This window comes from Silene latifolia, chromosome 5 (genome assembly GCF_048544455.1).
Source record: "Silene latifolia isolate original U9 population chromosome 5, ASM4854445v1, whole genome shotgun sequence".
Lineage (NCBI taxonomy): Eukaryota > Viridiplantae > Streptophyta > Magnoliopsida > Caryophyllales > Caryophyllaceae > Silene > Silene latifolia.
The window spans coordinates 42,384,242-42,404,877 of record NC_133530.1 but is presented as its reverse complement, the minus strand read 5'-3'; the positions used below and the strand labels follow the sequence as shown (position 1 = coordinate 42,404,877).

Here is a 20,636-nt window from a genome sequence, read left to right as displayed (position 1 = left end):
GGGGTCAACCCCGATCGGGGTTGCCAACCCCGATCGGGGGCGTGGGTTTCCGGGTATTCTTCTTCAACTCTTGCTTTAATGCTCCAAGGAATCTCATGCAACGTAATTAAGCCTCCTTAATCACCCGGTTAAATGTGATATTTAGCATCTTAAGACCTTTCAAAGAGCATCCTAAGTTGAGCATCTTATGTAGAATTTTGTGGACTTGTAATGTGGGCTTCATTTTGTGATTGAATTAGTACTCTACATTTCACATTTCTTCATACTTGGCCTTGTAATTTCTTCCATGGTCCATTTAGCTTTGATACTTAGCCATATATTCTAGTGCTTGCAAATGTGATCGGAAAAAACCTCTAAATGCTTAGATTCCTGCAAAATGTAACAAATACAAACAATACACCTAGAATACAAGATTAGCTCACAAATATACTAATAAGAGTATGATATCAATCAAAACCGAGCTAAAATGAGGGGTAAAAGTATATATAAAATGAACACATTAATTTTATATACAATATCAGAAAACAAATATATGACCCTTTTTTGCAAAGATGTATTCCCAATCTATGATGACCTAAGGAGTTAAGGAGTAAACAATTTTGAGGTTGTCTTAGTGGTTCTTGCACGCATAAGGTTGATTTTCTTGGATTTTTGAGGTTGTCTTGGTGGTTCTTGCACGCATAAGGTTGATTTTCTTAGATTTGGGCAAGATATTGGTGGGTTGAGTAGTGTTTCTGTCACTTCTTCTCTCTGCATTCCCATGCCTCACTTCTCTGTGCATTCTCATGCCTCGGGGTCCCAATTTCTGATGTAAAGTGTTCCATACGAGCAATCGGTATGGCTATTGTCATAGCAAGTGTCTGGAGTTCAGCAGTTGATGGGATTCGAACCCGGGCTAATAGGTGGAAAACCAAAGTCATTACCATTGAACCACAAGATATCTATTCATTTAATAGGCTATTATTTACTTATCTATTGTTCATCAATACTTAGGATAACAAAAGTCCGTCTTCTAAACCAATTTTTTTTATGTTTGGAGTAGCGGCCACCACCCGTTGCTACCACGTGGGTCCGCCCCTGGTCATGGTGTCCGATTGTGAGATTTCACATGAGATGTACTTTTTCACATCTCGATGACTCCATGGCTAAATGAGTTAAAGCAGTTTAAATGAAGATATTTTTTTTATTAAATTTAAAAAATGTGTCCCGTGTTCTAAATTTTTTGAGATGCTGAATCACATATCCGTTTTGTATTTGTGTCCGTTTTGGTGTTACCTAGGTTATATAGGTCGGGTTGGGTTGTATTTGGGATGTCTCTTCAATTTTAACACGTTCTGGATACAGAGATGGACTAGTTAAGCAACACAATCAGCATTCGAGTGTTCGACCAAAAGTGTTCAAGTTGGAAGGTAAGAAAACCGGTTCCTTATACGCCATCAGTTAAAAATCTAATTAAAACTAATTTATCATCCAAGGGTCCATAGCTCAGTGGTAGAGCATTTGACTGCAGATCAAGAGGTCACCGGTTCGAACCCGGTTGGGCCCTTTTTAGTCATTTTTTTTATTCGAAATGCACGAAGAAGATATAATTTGCAGTACAAAGTTAGAATCGGGGAGCATAAGGTACGGAAGGCAACCATTTACATGATCTCACTAATCTTTGAGGAGGTGGCCTTCATTGGGGAACTTGGCTCGACTTCTCAAAGAAGTTCAAGTTTTACATATATCAGTTGATTCTCAGTTCTTATACGAGGTTCATTCGTATTTCACCGTGTTCAATTCTTTTTAGACCACTCCGTGTGTTCAATTCAATCAAATTGTTTTTCCGCTTTCCATTTGACATCTTCCGTCTTCTCCTTACTCTTTCCAATCTTTGGTCCTCACCAACCCTGTCAATGAATGGTCCAAGTTACCTTGCAAAAACTTCTCACACCCCTTAATATCCTCTTGACCTAAATTCGACTTTCGCATCAGAACGTTTCCTCCCACCACATCTTGATAACATTTGGAGATCGCCCATCAACAACCTTATCCGACCACATCTTGACCAAAGATTGATAAACGATTACAGAATATGTGATGGACTTGCGAGAGGTATTGATTGTAGACTTGTAGTTGTTTTACTCTACTTAGGAAACCCAAGTTAAACGTAAACAATCCAACATAAATGTACGGAACTAATTTACATAACCCGATGAATCAATTCATAATGTAAATAAGCTGATGAATCAATTCAGCAAAATGGACAACCAGTGTACAAGCTTTTTTAAAATAAAATGTAAAATCAGTAAAAAATTAAGAGGAAATAATTTACAGTTGCATGAAAGATTGTCACTCGGGCAAAACAGACAAAATAAATTTTCAAAACAGTCCTATCAAATTATCAAGAGTGGATTTTCAGCTGTTAAACCCTAAAATCTATACCAAAAAGAAGTGATCAAAGACTTATAATATCAGATTTGATGTACAGAAAATGTCAGCAATTTCGATGACAATAAATGAATGCTCATAGAGTCTTCGTGCAAATGTTTATGTTGCATAGCTTCGTTTTCATGTTTGGTTTATGTGCATTGTTGAAGTTTCAGCAACAAGATATTCAAGAATTTCCAAGTAAAAAACAAGATGAATCCTCAGCAGCCCAGTCTCAATTACACAGATGCTGAATGATCAAGCCTGCAATAACACAATCATTGATCAGATAGCATGCAAGCCTTTATGTGAACCAAATCGAGTAGTATTTCACTATAAACCGTGCTGCCTCACAACTGGTAAAGAGTTTAATAGTTGACCTAGCTTATCTAGATGTCTTGTGTGCAATTTTCTTGTAATGCGCCAGTTAATAAAACTCAGTAGGGACCAACTTTTTGCCTTTGTGGTCCTATGAGTCCTATCCGACTCAAATCCAAATTAGACTGGATGGGGCAAACAAAAAGACGTGTTTTCAGTGCAAGAACAACACTTGTTACGTAGCAAACAACACCTTCAGAGTGAGTTTTTACACTAGAAGTGATGGTGCTCTAGGAAGAATGAGATTTGTGGTGTAACAAGCACAAAGTCTTAATTTCAGAATGATCCATGAAGGGTCAGATAACATGAATATTCCATATAACCGCAAATGTGAAAGGAATAAAGAGAATTCCGGAGAATTAAAATAGGGAAAAAAGTGTATGTTAGATAGTACGTACCTTGGATCTGAAGTGCTTTGCTCAATGGGTTCCAACGCTCCTCCGTAAGAGCTGCTTCTTTGATAACCCTTCTCATCATTGAACTCGTCTCCAGCTAATGAGTTGTGCAAGAATTGTCTGTGCTCTTCCTCGATTAAAAATGGATCTGCAATTGATTCTTCCTCACCTTTAGTTTTCATATTATCTTCGTCATAATCATAATCCAAATCCCGTAAAATCTTAGGAAGTGGATAGTCTTCGTCATGAATATTCCTATCGCCCATTTCAATGTCAATTTTCTCCTTCGAGCTCTTATGCTCTGCAAATGGATGATGAATAGATTCAACCGGTTCTTCCACTTGTTCTGACACAGTTGCTCGGAAATTATTCAATGAAGGGGGGATTCTGGAAAAGAAGACTTCAGTAAAATTCTGAAGCATTCCCCTATTATATGGATTCTCCTTTTTATCATACCGGTAGCGGAAATTCTCATAAGTTGTCTGCATACATAAAACAAGGTGTATTGCAGAAAAGTAAATGAGCAAGTATAATATTATCCATAAAATTGTTATTGTTCCCATATTTGATTTTTAAGTTCTCAAAATAATACTGTAATACTCTCTTTTTAATCAAAGAAGCCATTCTCAGATTTTAGACACTCTCTTTCATCAACTTGTTAAACTATACGAGTGAAAATTATATTAGTATACTATAGTGAAATCTGTTTTACAAAACACTTGATTTAAGTGCCATAACGTTCCTAAAAGTACCTGCTATATTTGTTAATCTGCATGTACAATTAGTCAGGGATAAACAAAATAAAAACTCACAATCGTACACAACCAGATTCAATTGAGAATATAGGGGAAGCCATTACCTGGTTGGTGCTCATAAGGTAGAAATGAAAAGCAGTTAGCCCTCCAACAAACCAGACAGCTACAAAACAGTATACTATCAGGATAACAGAAAGCACATCATGCGACATTGCCTTCCAAATACCCTTACGTTCGTGAAGGAGGCTAATCCAAGAAAAAACGTGCACATATAAGCACAAGATTGTTGCCGTTGAGATGAACAAGTAGAAGAACCGGTAGTTCCTCTGCAACAAAATAAAAAAGAAAGATCTCTATCAAGTTGAAGTTCATGATATATAACCGCAGAAAATACAGTCAACATTATTCCCTGTTTAGTGATATTCTAATGTACTGTATCATATAAAAAGGATTACTTTATATTTGCAACCCTGCGTGGCTGCGTTTGGTCAAATTCTATCATATGCCAAAGCATAACATTTAAAAGAGGAATAGAGTACTGGGGTTAATTCAAAAATTATTCAACGAGTTTTCAGGTATATTTTACATGTTAAGAATTTGAAAAACTTAAGGGTACAACATATAAAACAACGGAGTATAATATAAATGAGTTTGAGTGATAGTGAATGTAACTTACAAGCCCAATGCACTGACCAACCCACGGGCAATGATGGTCAAATTTTTGGACACAGTTGTTGCAGATGGAGCAATGAGAAGCACGAGGAGGACGATAAAGCAAACATGTATCACAAAACTTCACCTTAACAGGATAACCATTTACATACACATTTTTCACTCTGGGTATCTTTAACTGTGGGTGCCTTCCTAGGACCCACTCCATTGAAGGGTTTGTAACATCAAATGCCTCTTCCGGTTCGGGTGGTTTTGAATTTCTAGGAACTATTCCGGGGTCTCTTCCAGATGTCATATACAGAAAGATCATATCCTGATATAAAGTGAACTGAAATTAGATGCTTCATTAGCATAAAGAACATACTGAAATAGAGAGAGAGTAATGAGTAATCTGAAGAAAATTATAAAACTTGTTTCATTACATTCATCGGAAAAAAAAAAAAAAAAAAAAGCTTTCATAAGATTATACGATCCTTAATATTTATTCAACTATTTTGCGATAAACTAAAGATTTAAGTGAATGTCTTAAAATGTGAATAAGTATATATGAACAAAAAAAACAGAGATTGTATGTGAACTAAAGTATATATGAACAATAAGCTCAGCCGACATCCAGCCAACTCACCATATGACAACCTATGTGCTTCACTAACTAAACATTGAAAACGTTTGTTTAGCTATTTCATTAAGCTGATTGGCATAGTGTCAGACAAGACTTACCAAAATGGTGAGAACCAATCCCACTGCGGCTATAGTATAAAACTTACTATCGTCTTTTCCCTTGAGAAACATCTTCACACAGAATGCCAGCGCAGGCCCAGCAATTAAGAATGATGATAGATAAAGTGATCCCACATCAGGTCCAAATATTAATCTCCCTTGACAAAAGAATTTCTAACAATTCAAAATAAAAGGCTTCATCAGAAAATGTTAGTAGATATTGAACTAATACGCCAGTATGACAAAACACATTTAAGTCGGCTTCAATTTCTCTTAGAGCAACACAGAAAACAGCACAAAAAAGAGACATTTAAATGGTGTCAAGATGTAAGACTTAAACAACTGGCACATGAAACCATACTAATTCAAATGAGAACTTGTATCGTCATAACAATTTACAGCATGTTTTAGGAAAAGTAATTTAAATTAGAATGCAACGAATCCCATACTATAGGGTATTGTATAGATACATGATTGGATGTATCATATGGCGACTAGTAAACCTCCACCTCCACCGGTGAAACAACATGATTCTATTAACCAAAGTGCCATAAATATTACACCTTCTACGATAGTATGATCAAAACTTGATAACTAATACAATTATATATTAGAAACTGCATTGTGACTCTCGTTACACTATACAAGCAGCCAAACATGTTTAAGAGATTGATAAGTCATCTAGAAGAATGAATACACGCTATCCACATATTGCACAACACAACCTGTTTATAAGTCAACTATCATACAGAAAAACTATCCTTCTTCCTGTCTTGCTATTCCACAAGAAAAACGAGAAGCAATTAAACCCATACTCTCAAAAACCGTTTTTTAATCTTGTCCTATCATAAACAAACCAACAAACTACTAAGCCCTAATCATCCAACAAAACATTGAAAGTTGAAACACAACCATAATCAACAATGACTTAACAAGTCAACATGTAAAAAAAGTCAGGCGTGATCAAAGCAACAATCAAGCTAGACTCCAATGCAAATTGATACATACACATTTTATTGGTAAGTCGAATAGTCAAATTGTACATCATCTCGTCAACAGAATCACTGAAACTCATCATACTACGACTCCCCAGTGGCTCAAAGGAGAAGTCTTATGCTAAAACTTAAAAATATAGAGACGTTTTCACTTTTCAGACGATCCTTAATGAAAATTACACTGAGCCGCTACTTCACCATACAAGAACTGCAAATAATTTTACAGACATTTTGCTTTATTTATCGATGGTATCACAAAGCCGAAGAATTAAGTCCTCTTGGGAAATTCCAATATACAGTAGTTGCACAAAAAACACACACCATAATCATAATCACATAATGATATCAACTACAGCAGTATACACTAAATCAAACAAATATCAAAGGACAACCCAATTCATATCATGATCAAACACATACACTAGAACAACTAAATTAAATCTTATACTCATCTTCTCCCGATCATTTGTTTACCTTTTAATTCAAATAAACTTGAAATATAAAAAGTAAATAAATACCTAAGACCGAAAGAGTAAAAAAGAGAGGAAATTACATTATTGCCCTTCCAAACTTGATAAAGCTTGTTAGTCTGGCTTTCTGCCATCAAATGACAGAAAGATCAGATCAACCCAGAAAAAACCCAGATACAAAATCACCCAGAGTTTTTATCTTTCAATATATCTACAACATTTTTTCATCCTCCCACAAAAAGTCAAATCACCCACTAACAAATTACAGTAATTCCTTTGAAATTCACAGTGTGATGAGTTTAGATGAATACAAAATTGGGAAATTTCCCTCTTTCTGAGACTTTAGACAGCAAATTCTAAATCCCAAAATTTAATAGAAACCCAACTCCTTTTTATCCAAAAAAATTGTGGACTTTTGGTTTCCTTTTTGTTTACTTGTGAATTGTGATCACACCAAATTGTTGCCTTTTGTGTAATCTTGAAAATGTCCAATTATTCTCTCAATTTGTTCGTATATTTTTTGCCCATATTTCTCTGTCAGGGTGTCTCGCACGTAGTCATACGCCACGTTGGAAAAAGGGCGGATGTTACTATTGTTTTTCCCGGGTTCGGAATAGAGATTATGGGCTGATGACTTCAAGTTAGACATGACAAATGAGGCATTTGGTCAGTTTTAAATTGGGTTATATAGTTCGATTTAATTTCGGTTAACACTAGTTTTGGTTTCAGTTTAATTTCAAACGGATTCATTGTGATTAGCCACATTAACCAATTTATGCTATTCTGAGTTAGGTATGATCGTACGGGTCAGGTGGCGTGTTCAATTTCCAGTCACAATTTTGATTCATTTGATCGTACCTTATTCTTTTTAATTTCAATATAAAAAATTATAATACCACTAATAATTAAAGAATCAATGAAAAACACCTAAAATATAAATATGAGCGTATTCATGATAAGTCAATTTTATATACATTTTAACCCCATATTTTAGCTCTATTTTACATGTCATTTGCACTATGTTAGTGATTTAATGAGCTAATTCCGTGTTCTAGGTGTTTTTGCTCGTATTCATTGTAATTTGTAGGAAATTAAGCCGTTGATAGCTTTTTCTCGTCAAATTAGCGATTACTCAAGTTCACGAGGCTAATGAAAGCAGTTCTTGATCATGGAAAGGTGTTTCGGGAAGCATAGGGGCATTTTGGGAAGACATTGGAAAACCCGAGCAAAAGGAAACCAATCTTAGTTGGTGGATATGTAAAGAAATGAAGACCAAATGAAAGTCCGTGATAAAAGCTTGCATTGGATGCCAAAGGATGCCTAAGATACCTTAGACGGACACATTGAGACATAAGCATCGGATTCCACATCAACATTAAATGCAAAGTTAAGACGGATTTAAGAGGAAAATGGAAAAAGCCACGGCCCCGATCGAGGGTCCCTTGTTTCACCTTATTTCCGTTACTCCCTTGGTCCCATATAAAGGGTGTTGATCCGGGACCTAAAATATACTTCATATACACTTCTTACACACTTTCTACATCATTTTCTTACTCTTATTTCAGTCCTTAGATTATAATAAAATGTAGGTTAGATTTCATTTATGTTATTTACATTTCCTTTAGCATTTCAATATTGTATTACAATTTCCATTCAAACATTTGTTCTTCAATTCCAAGTTTCATTTCCAATTATTAAGGTAATTTTATTTCTTGTATTGTTCAATTATCTCCCTTGTCATTTCCATTATCAATTACTCGTAGTTATTATGATCACTTTATCATTTGTCATTAGTTTAGTTTACATTATGCAAGAGTAGTTTAATTTGTCTAGGGAATAAGGGAAATCATGCATAAGTAGTTCTTGCAATTGTTGAACTAGGATGTTATAATATCGTTTCATTGTTTCTTTCACATGTTTGCATTGTATTGTTAGTCTTTGATAATTGATCATTATCTTTGATTAATTTGTTAATTCACTTTTATAAGTCGAGAGGCACAAAAATGAATTAGACTAAACATGCGTTAGTAGAACGACATGTTGGTGATTTTGATCACATTACATTTAAGTGTATTCGGGTTTCTTATGTCAAATCGGTTTGAGCTCGTAATGGATATAATGTGAGTCGGGAATACGAAGTGTATACTCATATAATCGTATATCGAGTTCATGTGTATAATGGATAAAGGACACTATAAAAGTGTTGTCCTAGTATATTATGTCCTCTATCGGGGTTATATACTCGGGATCAAAGTATATCACATGTTTAGTGAAAATTAAGAAGCGGAATTTGACAATTAAGGAATCTGGTACGTCCCCGATCGGGGTGTCATGGACCCGAGACGGGTTGTGTGCTTCTTTGTTTTCACACGTGACAAGCATTAAATTGGCAGTTAAACTTTGGTTTCATTGGTTTACATGAAACGTCATTATCCTCTATCCAAATATGTGTGTACGCACGTATATCATGCACTCATATATAATGATTGAATGGGTAGAAATAGAATATAACATTCTGCTTATATTTTCGTATTTGACAAAATAAAGAAAAACAAACTCTCTTATTGTTCTTTGTTCTTTGCTCTTTGCCTTAAGACAAAGGAATCGTCTTATCCTACAGAGATTTCGTGACACCCAAAGGCTATAGGGTCGTGTAGACACCTCGTTTCTACACCTCTCGCCAAACACCCGGTGATGATTGGGCCGCATGTTTGGTACGCGGAACGATTTGTGACAATTCGTAAGATTATCGTCAAGTGATTGCTCAAATATTAATGTCTACCTCTTAGATGTCATCTACGTCCCGATACGGTCGTTTTGACAGTAATTAGAGTACATTCGGAGTCCGGGCCTAAAACCGTCTCCATTTTCTGATACCCGTTAAATCCCGAGTCAGAATGTTCTGGAATGCTCCGGATATTTCTATTCCATATTTCATAAATTTTATCTTTTAGTAAGCAATTTCCCGTAATATTCACATAAGATATTAAGGAAAACCGGATTATTTCCGTCCTACCATAACTCAAACACGGAAATCTTTCTTCCGCAGGAGGAAACCCCTTGGAAACAGACGCAGCAGGTGCTGCGCCTCTTTCAAGAGACGCAGTGGCTGCTGCGCCTCTTCCCAGGCCCTTTTCTGCATGTTTCTCGTATCTTTTTCATATCTTTCCGAGATTCACTTCCAAAGAGTCTCCGAAACCCTAATTCCTTCACGTGATTAATTAGTATAAATAGGAGCTTTCGCTCTTCATATTTCTCACGCGAGTGTCCGCCCTTCTCTTCTCCCTTTGCATTCTAGACTTTGTTCTTACTTTTTGGGATCTACGTGCTTGAACTTTCGACCACGTAAGCTCGGATCCTTTTGAGTACCAGCCTCCCCGTTGCATGACCGACCAATTTGACCAACTACATCATAATCAATTTAATTAATCTAATCGTTTTCCTCTTACGAGGGCACTTTCTTTGCATTCGCGTCGAGCATCACTAATCGATATCTTAGTCCTTCTCGTTTCGTCAACATGTAAGTCTGAGGGTGTATAATCTCTTTTATTTATTGTATTTATTTATTGTATAATCAAATGTAAGGTTTATGTCGAAAATACCATTAAAACCGATTTCTAAAACTATGCTTTAAAACCTCTTTTTACGGATTTCCGGAGATAAAGTCGAGAAAGGACGCAGCAATCTGCTGCGCCTCTTGAAGGAGCGCAGATTCTGCTGCGCCTCTTTGAGGCCGCCGCATAGATTCTCGCTTCCTTTCTTCTTCGTTAAATCCTCTCGTTATTCGTCTCAAATTCTCTTATTTGTTTCGTTTGATTGTTAATTCTTCATCATGATAGCATATAATTCACATGTATATTTTAATCATTATCATTAACATATTTAATTCGTCATTAAATCCGACTTAAATCCCAAATAATCCAATATTTGCGGGTTTTCGCCATTGAATTCAATTCCGGGTTGTAGAGATTCAATTCATCAATATTGGGTTTCTGGAATTCGTCTTTGATATAGTTTTCATCTGTCTTTTGTCGTGTTCATCGCATATTCGTCATTAATCCATCGTATTTAACTTAGTTAATTCAATTAATTTGTTTGACTCATTAATATTTTTCACTTCTGTCATTATTCCATCATGTATTAATCCGTTTAATTCAGTCTCATTCATGTTTCTTGTTTTCATGACCCATTCATATGTTAAATAACATGTTAATCACTTTCATCCGAGTAAATATCATTAATCAATCATTAAACTCACCAATTAACATTAACGGCTTGCAATTACGGCTTCACAGCCAGGCGAGCCAAGGAACGGCGGCGTCTGTCTGCGCGCCTATTCCAAAGGACGAGCGCTCTCTGCTGCGCTTTGTTCTGGCCGAGTTCGTCCACGAACTCCGTTTCTGCCTTGACGTAGTTTAATTAGCCTACATATTAACTAACTATTATCAGTAGTATCACGCTAATTCTTGTTCGTTAATTTTGTTCCTTTATTCCTTTTTCTCAAATTATCCGTTTTAAAGGTATTTTCGACATAAATCGCCTATTCCAATGTAATTATTGTAATTTTCTTTATTGTAATTCATAATTATTGTATTTCTTTTATTGTTTGTATGTTTTCACATGTAATCAACCTTAATTCCAACTTCGACCCAATTGTTTGCTAATTACGTGTTTCACCGACTTAGTATTAATTCTCACATGTTAGGATTAAAACGTTGGATGTTGCATTGCATACATATAGCCGACGATATATTAAGTATGAATAACTTCCCTAATCATTAGTAGAGGCCGCTATCGAGGCGGGCGGGATTAGGTGTTCGATCAAAAGAGCTTCCTAATACGTACCCTCACCCCTTACTCCAGATCTCCGTGAGCACCCGTGTTCATTGGCATCCGCGAGAGTCATTCTAGACATAGAATGCTAAGGGTAACGATTGCTTAGTGTTCATGTCTCTACTTTGTGTCTTGACATGACACGAGGTATTCGAACGGTTCCAATTTCCCATAAAAATTGGTGGCGACTCCATACAAAAATGCAAACGCTTGTTCACCAAGCGCCCCCGTGGCCCATTGTCCACAGTTTGGCGACTCCGCTGGGGATAATACACTTACGTGTAGCCAAAAGGGTGAAACTTGAACAAGGTTAGGGAATAGTTTGTACAAGACAATTGTCGTTTTTCATAACTCGGTCTTCCTAGACCGTTTTATTCGGCCTTCCTAGGCCCAACCCAACCCCTTCGACCAATCGTCCCGTCTAAACGGTCCTAATTCTTATTTGGGCCTAAGGATGGATAGCGATTGACGTCATCCATACCATGATGCTTACTCTTGTTTGTATCAAGGGCCTTCACTACTTGAGGAAATGGACTAGGAATCGGCCTTACTCTTGTTTGGCACGAGCCTTTCCACAGACTTCGGGTTTGATGGTTCGGTATGGCAACCCACCCTTTAAACCAAAACCTTTTCTAAATGCACTCAGCATACCGTTATAATGCCTGTATATATGTTTGTATCATATGTGATCTCCATTTTGTAAACAAAACCATTTTGTAAAATAAAATCCTTTTCAAAAATATAAATATTTTCAAAATAGCGCAAAACAAAGCCGAAACTCTGTCTAAATATCGAGTCAAACTTCGGGCCTCAAACCCGTTTCAAAATCCGTGTAAAAACAAAAAAAGTCAAAAAAAAGTCCGAAAAAGAAAAAAGGTCCGAAAAAAAAAAAAAAAAAAAAAAAAACGTAAAAAAGAGTCCAAAAAAAAAACAAAAATGTTTTAATCAAAAGATTTTCAAACATGTAAACGTGTAAATTCAATTGGGCTAAGTTAGAGTCAAAGTTCAAACTGATTATGTCCTAGTCGGAACTATGTCGAGTCGTAAACCCATCTTCCTTTACATTTTGGGTCTTTTCAAAATTTAAGTCAAGTCCTAAGGCGTCACGCCGTCATTTTGGACCCCCTACCCCAATTCAGTTAGGATCTAAGTATTTTCGACACATCGAGTCACACGTTTCGAGGCTCAACACACGAGTCTCAATGGGCCTCATATTTGAGTCTAAACTACAACAAGTCTTCTTAACACCTATAAGCAAACCTCGAGTCCAGAATCAACACGTGTCATCAGTCCCGTCAATAAGGTCAATCATATTAGGGTCACTCCGTCCAAGTCAACACTCGAGTCTAAAGGTCAAGGTCAAACACCGTGAATCCAAACACGAGAAGTCACTCACGACATTCCCTAGATTCACAAGTCAAGAGTCTAGCCATCTCGTCTCATTGCATGTCCTTTGTTTGTTGCCTTAGTATGCGCGATCCCGTGTCAAATCAAGTTGTAATGCGCATCATTTTCTTCTCGGTAGGAATTCTGCAATTTCCAATGAAAGTGTTCAAGAGCGTTTATCTGTCGACGTCGAGGGACTAGGTGCTGCAATCATTAAGCTTCAAGCCACCATCGAAGACTTGAGCGCTCGTGTCATCAATATGGAAAACAAAATAGGCATGATGAAACCTTTACCATCTTCTCATACCCCAAGGCCAGGGCATAGCTTCAACACAACTAACCCATCTAAGAAGGCCAATGAAGACAAGGGAGTTAACCTCTTGGAAACTCCACCCAGAAGGCTGGGACGAGCTTATAGGGAATTCGTTGACCTCGGAACCACATATGAAGTAGCTCTACGAAGACTGGTTTCCCAGGGAAAACTTCATCCAATTGGACCAACCCCAGACCCTAAAAAGATATTCCCTAGATGGAAGGGCGATTCATATTGTCAGTACCATCAAGGTAGGGGACACGATACGGAGGAATGCTTTTGTCTAAAGCATATTATTCAGGATATGATCGAGGATCGCAAGCTTCCTGTGCCACCTTCCGCCAAGAAATCCAAGAAGACCGACCCTCTTGGGTCTGATATCATTAAACATGACGAAGAATCATCTCTAGATTGTTCTCATCTCCTTAATCCTTACGACAACAAAGAAATCAATGTCCTCGAAGACGAAGATATCCAAAATGGAATGCTCATGCTTTCCATGGCCTTCGACAACAAATTCTCCAAAATAGAGGAAGCTATTGATAGCTTAAACTCTCGACTTTCCAACATAGAAAATCAGTTCGCTGAAATGCGTAAGAAGCTTGATGCCCAACTTCTTAAGATGAAAAGTGTTCAGACAAACCCTCAACTTGACAGTCCTAAGGAGAAAGCAACAAATGGACAATCTATTCCTAGTTCTTATCATCGAGGAACCAAAATCAATAAAGGCATCCTCATGGATCCTTCGTCAAAGAAACCTAACAACCCTCCAAGGTCATTTACAAAGGCTTCCGAAAATAAGGGCACACCTCCTAGGAAATTTACCAACATTGGTATTAGATACGCCGATGCCTTTCACAGACTCATGAAACAACGAATGTTGAAGCCTATAGGACCTACACCCGAACCAGAAAGGAAATCCAAATTCTGGGATGAGAATGCCTACTGCAAATACCATAGAGGCAAAGGGCATGATACAGAGAAATGTTACAAATTAAAAAACGATATTCAGGATATGATCGAAAGCGGGGAATTGTCCCTCTCGACCCTTAACTCACATGGCAGGTTAGGCAATCCTCATGGATATACCACTTATCAAGAAACTTTTCTTGACTATTACCCTTTCAATGTTCCCAATGACGAAGATGAGGTGCTCAAATGGGTGAATACTCAAAGTCAGATGCCGAAGCCAGTTGCTAGAAGAGAAAATGCTCAAGCATGGGCCGATGATTACGAGTCTAGGTCTAAGATCGCGTCAAAGTCTGGGTCCGAGTCCGAGTCCGAGTCTTAGGCTTTCTATCTCATATTTGTTCTAGTATCTTTCTCCATTTTCATTCCTAGTGACAACCTGGGGGCTGTCCCATGAGTCACGTGTCTTCTCATATCTATGTTAAATACATTTATTATCCATTTCAATAAAAGCACACTTTTCAATCCGCATATTCTATCATATCTCTTCCTCTACCCTTTTCCTGTGACAACAAGAATTAGTTTGAGACATTTTTTAAAATGACAACAACAACACATGCCAAGTCAATGTGAGTACACTTAAATGATGTTCCATTCCAAGTAGTAGAGGACCTGAAACTCCGTGTTCTTTCTTTACCTATTCCATGTCTGGCAATAGAAACCACAATATAACCCTAGTTTAGGACGAGCCTATCTCAAGAGATTCTAGGACGAATCCAGACCGTCTCCCTTGTTAACGATCCATGATGGAAGGCAAGCCCATTCCCCACAATAAACAACCCGTGTTACTAAAAAAGACCAACCCGTTTCACACCAAAGGTGCTAGTCTGACCTAAATCCAAGGTCGAAGTTATACAAGCAAATCCAGGACGATACGAGTCATGATCAAAGACAAAGGCTCAATCGAGAGAAATGACCAGGATCAATATCCGACACGAAAGAGTCAAAATAAGAACAAGGTTTAATCAAGCAAGTCAAGTCAATACCCAAGGTCAAAGTTATCTTCAAAAACCGGAATCAAAAATCTGAGCAAAGGCCGAGATATATTCTAGACCAAGAATCCGAGTTTGAATCAAGAACAAGCCTGAAATCAAATGCTATATAGAATACCGCTGAAGTCTATATAGAATCAAGACATCAATGAAGATGGTCATCTAGCACCCTCACTTAGCCTCTCACACATCACACACCCTAAGTCCTTCTCGAGACCGTTACGGGGAGATAGTTAGGAATTTTGAGAATCCTCTCAAGCTCGTCAAGTATACCCATCCTTTAGGGCCAAGACATGGAAACTTGATCCCACGTCATTTTAACCTACCTTTATGTGCTCAGGCTACATCAAGCCAAGAGACTCCATTTCCAAGCCACATTACAAGCCATAACCGCATCAAGCCTTAACTCCACAAAATCAAAGCTCCAGAGTTTTATTCATCAAAGCCTCTTATGTCCAAGCTCCACATTCCAAATATCCAATCCAGTTTCACCTTGACCCATACATGGAGTCTTCAAATACTTTGATACCTAGGACGGGTCATACCCATATTCATCCTTAGGGTCCACTAAGTGTGCTCACATGACAAGGAAATTTTTACAAAATTAGTTACACCTCTTTGGTCTATGATCAAAGGGAGTTATCTCAAATCAGTTCTTCGAGTCACCAAAGGAATATGCTCTCCTGAACCCTGCACTTTAAACTCCTAACAACATAGCTTAGGCACACACCTGAACTACGATCTGGTTTGATTTCACGTACTCAGGTGGATACGTAGGCAGTCCTTTCTTACCCAAGAAGGATACAACCACAACATCCAAACAAAATTAACCAAACCTCAGAACTACGATCTGGTTTGATTTCACTTCACGTGAATACGTAGGCAGTCCTCAAGGACACAACCATCCTCACTTCCAACTTTCAAGCTCGATTATCAACCATCCCAATTTTCAACCTTCCAACCTCAATTAACATCCCTTCCACAACCAACACCTCTTTTCTGGGGGCTCCTTCTTCTCGCCCAGTCTCTTTTTTACCAAATTCCAGAGTCATCTCCTCATCCTAGGGGCTTCTCTTCCAAGATGCCACCCTTCCTTTATTCCTCTAAGTCTAGCTTTTACTCGGTCCAGACAGTGACAAAGATCTTAGATCAATTCTCCAAGTCATCATACCTCAAGAGGGGTCTCTTTTACAGCAAGCGGCGGCAGAAGACATCCAAGTAGACAGCTGATCCATGGCTCATGCCTTGCTTTTATATGTCCTCATATTTCTTGCAATTCTTATACCTTTGGAACTGATACGCATTGTCACCCACACTTGGCTAGGGGTTGCGCATACTTAAACGAAGTCTGTCTAAGTCATCCCTGTGTCGCGTCAGTCCAACCTAAGTCTGCATTTCGCGTCGCGTCCATGTAAGGTCTGTGTCATGTCAAGTCCTATGTCTAAAACTCATTGAATATGCATAACGCATTACAAATGACAAATTTCTTCGAACAAGTTTTAAACAACTTTAAAAAAAAAAAACGACTTTTGCAAGCCTATGCATTCCCTCATTCGAGGTACATGTGATAATTGCTTACGTGCATATATTAGATTGCATTCTTGTGCGGCTACTAACCATGCAGGTAAGTATTAGAAGCAGTACTTTAACAAGATCTCGCTTGTCACAACGAGCGAGTATTTCCCGACAGGTGTTTCGACACGCCTTCATTATATTTCCCCAAGCGAGAGTAAGCGGATAGACAATCTCTCTCAAGACATGGAAATAAAATCCCGATTATGTTCCCCAATGAGAGTTCATGACCGACAGTCACTTCCTCTCGAGACATAGAGATCACCATCGACCCTACATTATTCTGAAGTTTGTTTGAAGACGACCCAAGCAGCTTCCCCAGCAGTTCCCACTTGCGTTCTGCTACCCTTGACATTTTTGTTTCCTCATAGAGTTCGCCAAAGGTGGCGTTCTCCAGAAGTTCCCAAGCCTCCTTCCTTAGGTTCATAAACCAAAGTTAGGATTCTTACCCCCTAGATTCTTAGATCCCAAAATGGCTTCCTTTAGGTTCATAAACCTTTAAGCTCTCACACCAACGTCCTTAGGTTCATAAACCCATAAATCCTTTTGGAGTTCCCATACCTTAGAAAGCTTAAACACACGCGTTTAAAATAAGAAATAGTAACCCAGTAAGTTCCTAAACTTAACCCTAGAATCCCAATTCCTCTTAGGTTCACAAGCCTTTAAGTTCTCATATCAGCCGTCCTTTTAGGTTCATATACCCAGGTTCATACACCTAGCTTCTTTTAGGTTCCCAAACTCCCTAGAGTTCATACACTTCTACCCCTAGGATCATATTCCTTAGGATCACCTTTTTCCTTTAGGATCACATCCTTTAGGATCACCTTTTCTTAGAGTTCTTACACCCAAACTTTGGTTACCCTTTAGGTTGAACTTATATTTGACCTCCTTCCCGTCGATGCTTTCCTTTAGGGCCCCACACCCTAGCATAAATCCTTATATATCATTTAGGTCTTACCCTTAGCTCATATGCAACTCCGGAAACATCTCGAGGAAGAAGTCTCAGGTATGGTCTCTTCTTATGGCTGGCGAGCTTCCTTACGTAGTCTAATGGACTTTAAACGACCCTCCCCGATAGTCGACAGACTCTAAAATGTTCCCGACGACAGGTCCTTGGCTCAGACCCCTTGAGCCGCCTTGCGTCGCCATAGTCGTCAGGTTGTAATCTTCGATTGACCTGATGGCTATACTTTGACTTTCGCCTTGTCCAAGCCTCAGTCAAAGTAGACACCTCGTTTCTACACCTCCCGCCAAACACCCGGTGATGATTGGGCCGCATGTTTGGTACGCGGAACGATTTGTGACAATTCGTAAGATTATCGTCAAGTGATTGCTCAAATATTAATGTCTACCTCTTAGATGTCATCTACGTCCCGATACGGTCGTTTTGACAGTAATTAGAGTACATTCGGAGTCCGGGCCTAAAACCGTCTCCATTTTCTGATACCCGTTAAATCCCGAGTCAGAATGTTCTGAAATGCGCCGGATATTTCTATTCCATATTTCATAAATTTTATCTTTTAGTAAGCAATTTCCCGTAATATTCACATAAGATATTAAGGAAAACCGGATTATTTCCGTCCTACCATAACTCAAACACGAAAATCTTTCTTCCGCAGGAGGAAACCCCTTGGGAACAGACGCAGCAGGTGCTGCGCCTCTTCCAAGAGACGCGTGTGGGCTCGCTGCGCCTCTTCCCAGGCCCTTTTCTGCATGTTTCTCGTATCTTTTCCATATCTTTCCGAGATTCACTTCCAAAGAGTCTCTGAAACCCTAATTCCTTCACGTGATTAGTATAAATAGGAGCTTTCGCTCCTCATATTTCTCACGCGAGTGTCCGCCCTTCTCTTCTCCCTTTGCATTCTAGACTTCGTTCTTACTTTTTGGCGTCTACGTGCTTGAACTTTCGACCACGTAAGCTCGGATCCTTCTGAGTACCAGCCTCCCCGTTGCATGACCGACCAATTTGACCAACTACACCATAATCAATTTAATTAATCTAATCGTTTTCCTCTTACGAGGGCACTTTCTTTGCATTCGCGTCGAGCATCACTAATCGATATCTTAGTCCTTCTCGTTTCGTCAACATGTAAATCTGAGGGTGTATAATCTCTTTTATTTATTGTATTTATTTATTGTATAATCAAATGTAAGGTTTATGTCGAAAATACCATTAAAACCGATTTCTAAAACTATGCTTTAAAACCTCTTTTTACGGATTTCCAGTAGATAACCGTCGAGAAAGGACGCAGCAACTGCTGCGCCTCTTCGAAGGAGCGCAGTTCCTGCTACGCCTCTTCGCGAGGCTGCCACAGTTCCTGCTTCCTTTCTTCTTCGTTCGTCCTCTGTTATTCGTCTCAAATTCTCTTATTTGTTTCGTTTGATTGTTAATTCTTCATCATGATAGCATATAATTCACATGTATATTTTAATCATTATCATTAACATATTTAATTCGTCATTAAATCCGACTTAAATCCCAAATAATCCAATATTTGCGGGTTTTCGCCATTGAATTCAATTCCGGGTTGTAGAGATTCAATTCATCAATATTGGGTTTCTGGAATTCGTCTTTGATATAGTTTTCATCTGTCTTTTGTCGTGTTCATCGCATATTCGTCATTAATCCATCGTATTTAACTTAGTTAATTCAATTAATTTGTTTGACTCATTAATATTTTTCACTTCTGTCATTATTCCATAATGTATTAATCCGTTTAATTCCGTCTCATTCATGTTTTACTGTTTTCATGACCCATTCATATGTTAAATAACATGTTAATCACTTTCATCCGAGTAAATATCATTAATCAATCATTAAACTCACCAATTAACATTAACGGCTTGCAATTACGGCTTCACAGCCAGAACTGAGCCAAGGAACAGACGCAGCGTCTGCTGCGCTATTCAAAGGACGCGACTCTGCTGCGCTGTTTCGGCCGAGTTCGTCCCTGAACTCCGTTTCTGCCTTGACGTAGTTTAATTAGCCTACATATTAACTAACTATTATCAGTAGTATCACGCTAATTCCTGTTCGTTAATTTTGTTCCTTTATTCCTTTTTCTCAAATTATCCGTTTTAAAGGTATTTTCGACATAAATCGCCTATTCCAATGTAATTATTGTAATTTTCTTTATTGTAATTCATAATTATTGTATTTCTTTTATTGTTTGTATGTTTTCACATGTAATCAACCTTAATTCCAACTTCGACCTAATTGTTTGCTAATTACGTGTTTCACCGACTTAGTATTAATTCTCACATGTTAGGATTAAAACGTTGGATCTTGCATTGCATGCATATAGCCGACGATATATCAAGTATGAATAAATTCCCTAATCATTAGTAGAGGCCGCTATCGAGGCGAGCGGGATTAGGTGTTCGATCAAAAGAGCTTCCTAATACGTACCCTCACCCTACGTACCCTCACCCCTTACTCCAGATCTCCGTGAGCACCCGTGTTCATTGGCATCCGCGAGAGTCATTCTAGACATAGAATGCTAAGGGTAACGATTGCTTAGTGTTCATGTCTCTACTTTGTGTCTTGACATGACACGAGGTATTCGAACGGTTCCAATTTCCCATAAAAATTGGTGGCGACTCCATACAAAAATGCAAACGCTTGTTCACCAAGCGCCCCCGTGGCCCATTGTCCACAGTTTGGCGACTCCGCTGGGGATAATACACTTACGTGTAGCCAAAAGGGTGAAACTTGAACAAGGTTAGGGAATAGTTTGTACAAGACAATTGTCGGTTTTCATAACTCGGTCTTCCTAG

The 20,636-nt window shown here is 38.3% G+C and overlaps 1 protein-coding gene and 1 non-coding gene across 2 annotated transcripts; one reads left to right on the top strand and one right to left on the bottom strand.

Moving 5' to 3' along the window:
• The first annotated feature begins 1,474 nt into the window (after positions 1–1,474).
• On the top strand, positions 1,475–1,546 carry TRNAC-GCA (transfer RNA cysteine (anticodon GCA)). Its single transcript has one exon. It is a non-coding gene; the product is annotated as a tRNA-Cys (tRNA).
• Positions 1,547–2,356: 810 nt separating this feature from the next.
• Positions 2,357–7,322, bottom strand: LOC141657338 (putative protein S-acyltransferase 4). Its single transcript, XM_074464531.1, has 6 exons — positions 6,878–7,322; positions 5,330–5,503; positions 4,614–4,922; positions 4,042–4,263; positions 3,186–3,664; positions 2,357–2,673 (listed from the first exon to the last, which is right to left on the bottom strand). The coding sequence occupies exons 1-6, from the start codon at positions 6,926–6,928 to the stop codon at positions 2,649–2,651; spliced, it is 1,260 nt and encodes a 419-aa protein (XP_074320632.1). The 5' UTR covers positions 6,929–7,322; the 3' UTR covers positions 2,357–2,648.
• Between the last annotated feature and the right edge of the window lie 13,314 nt (positions 7,323–20,636).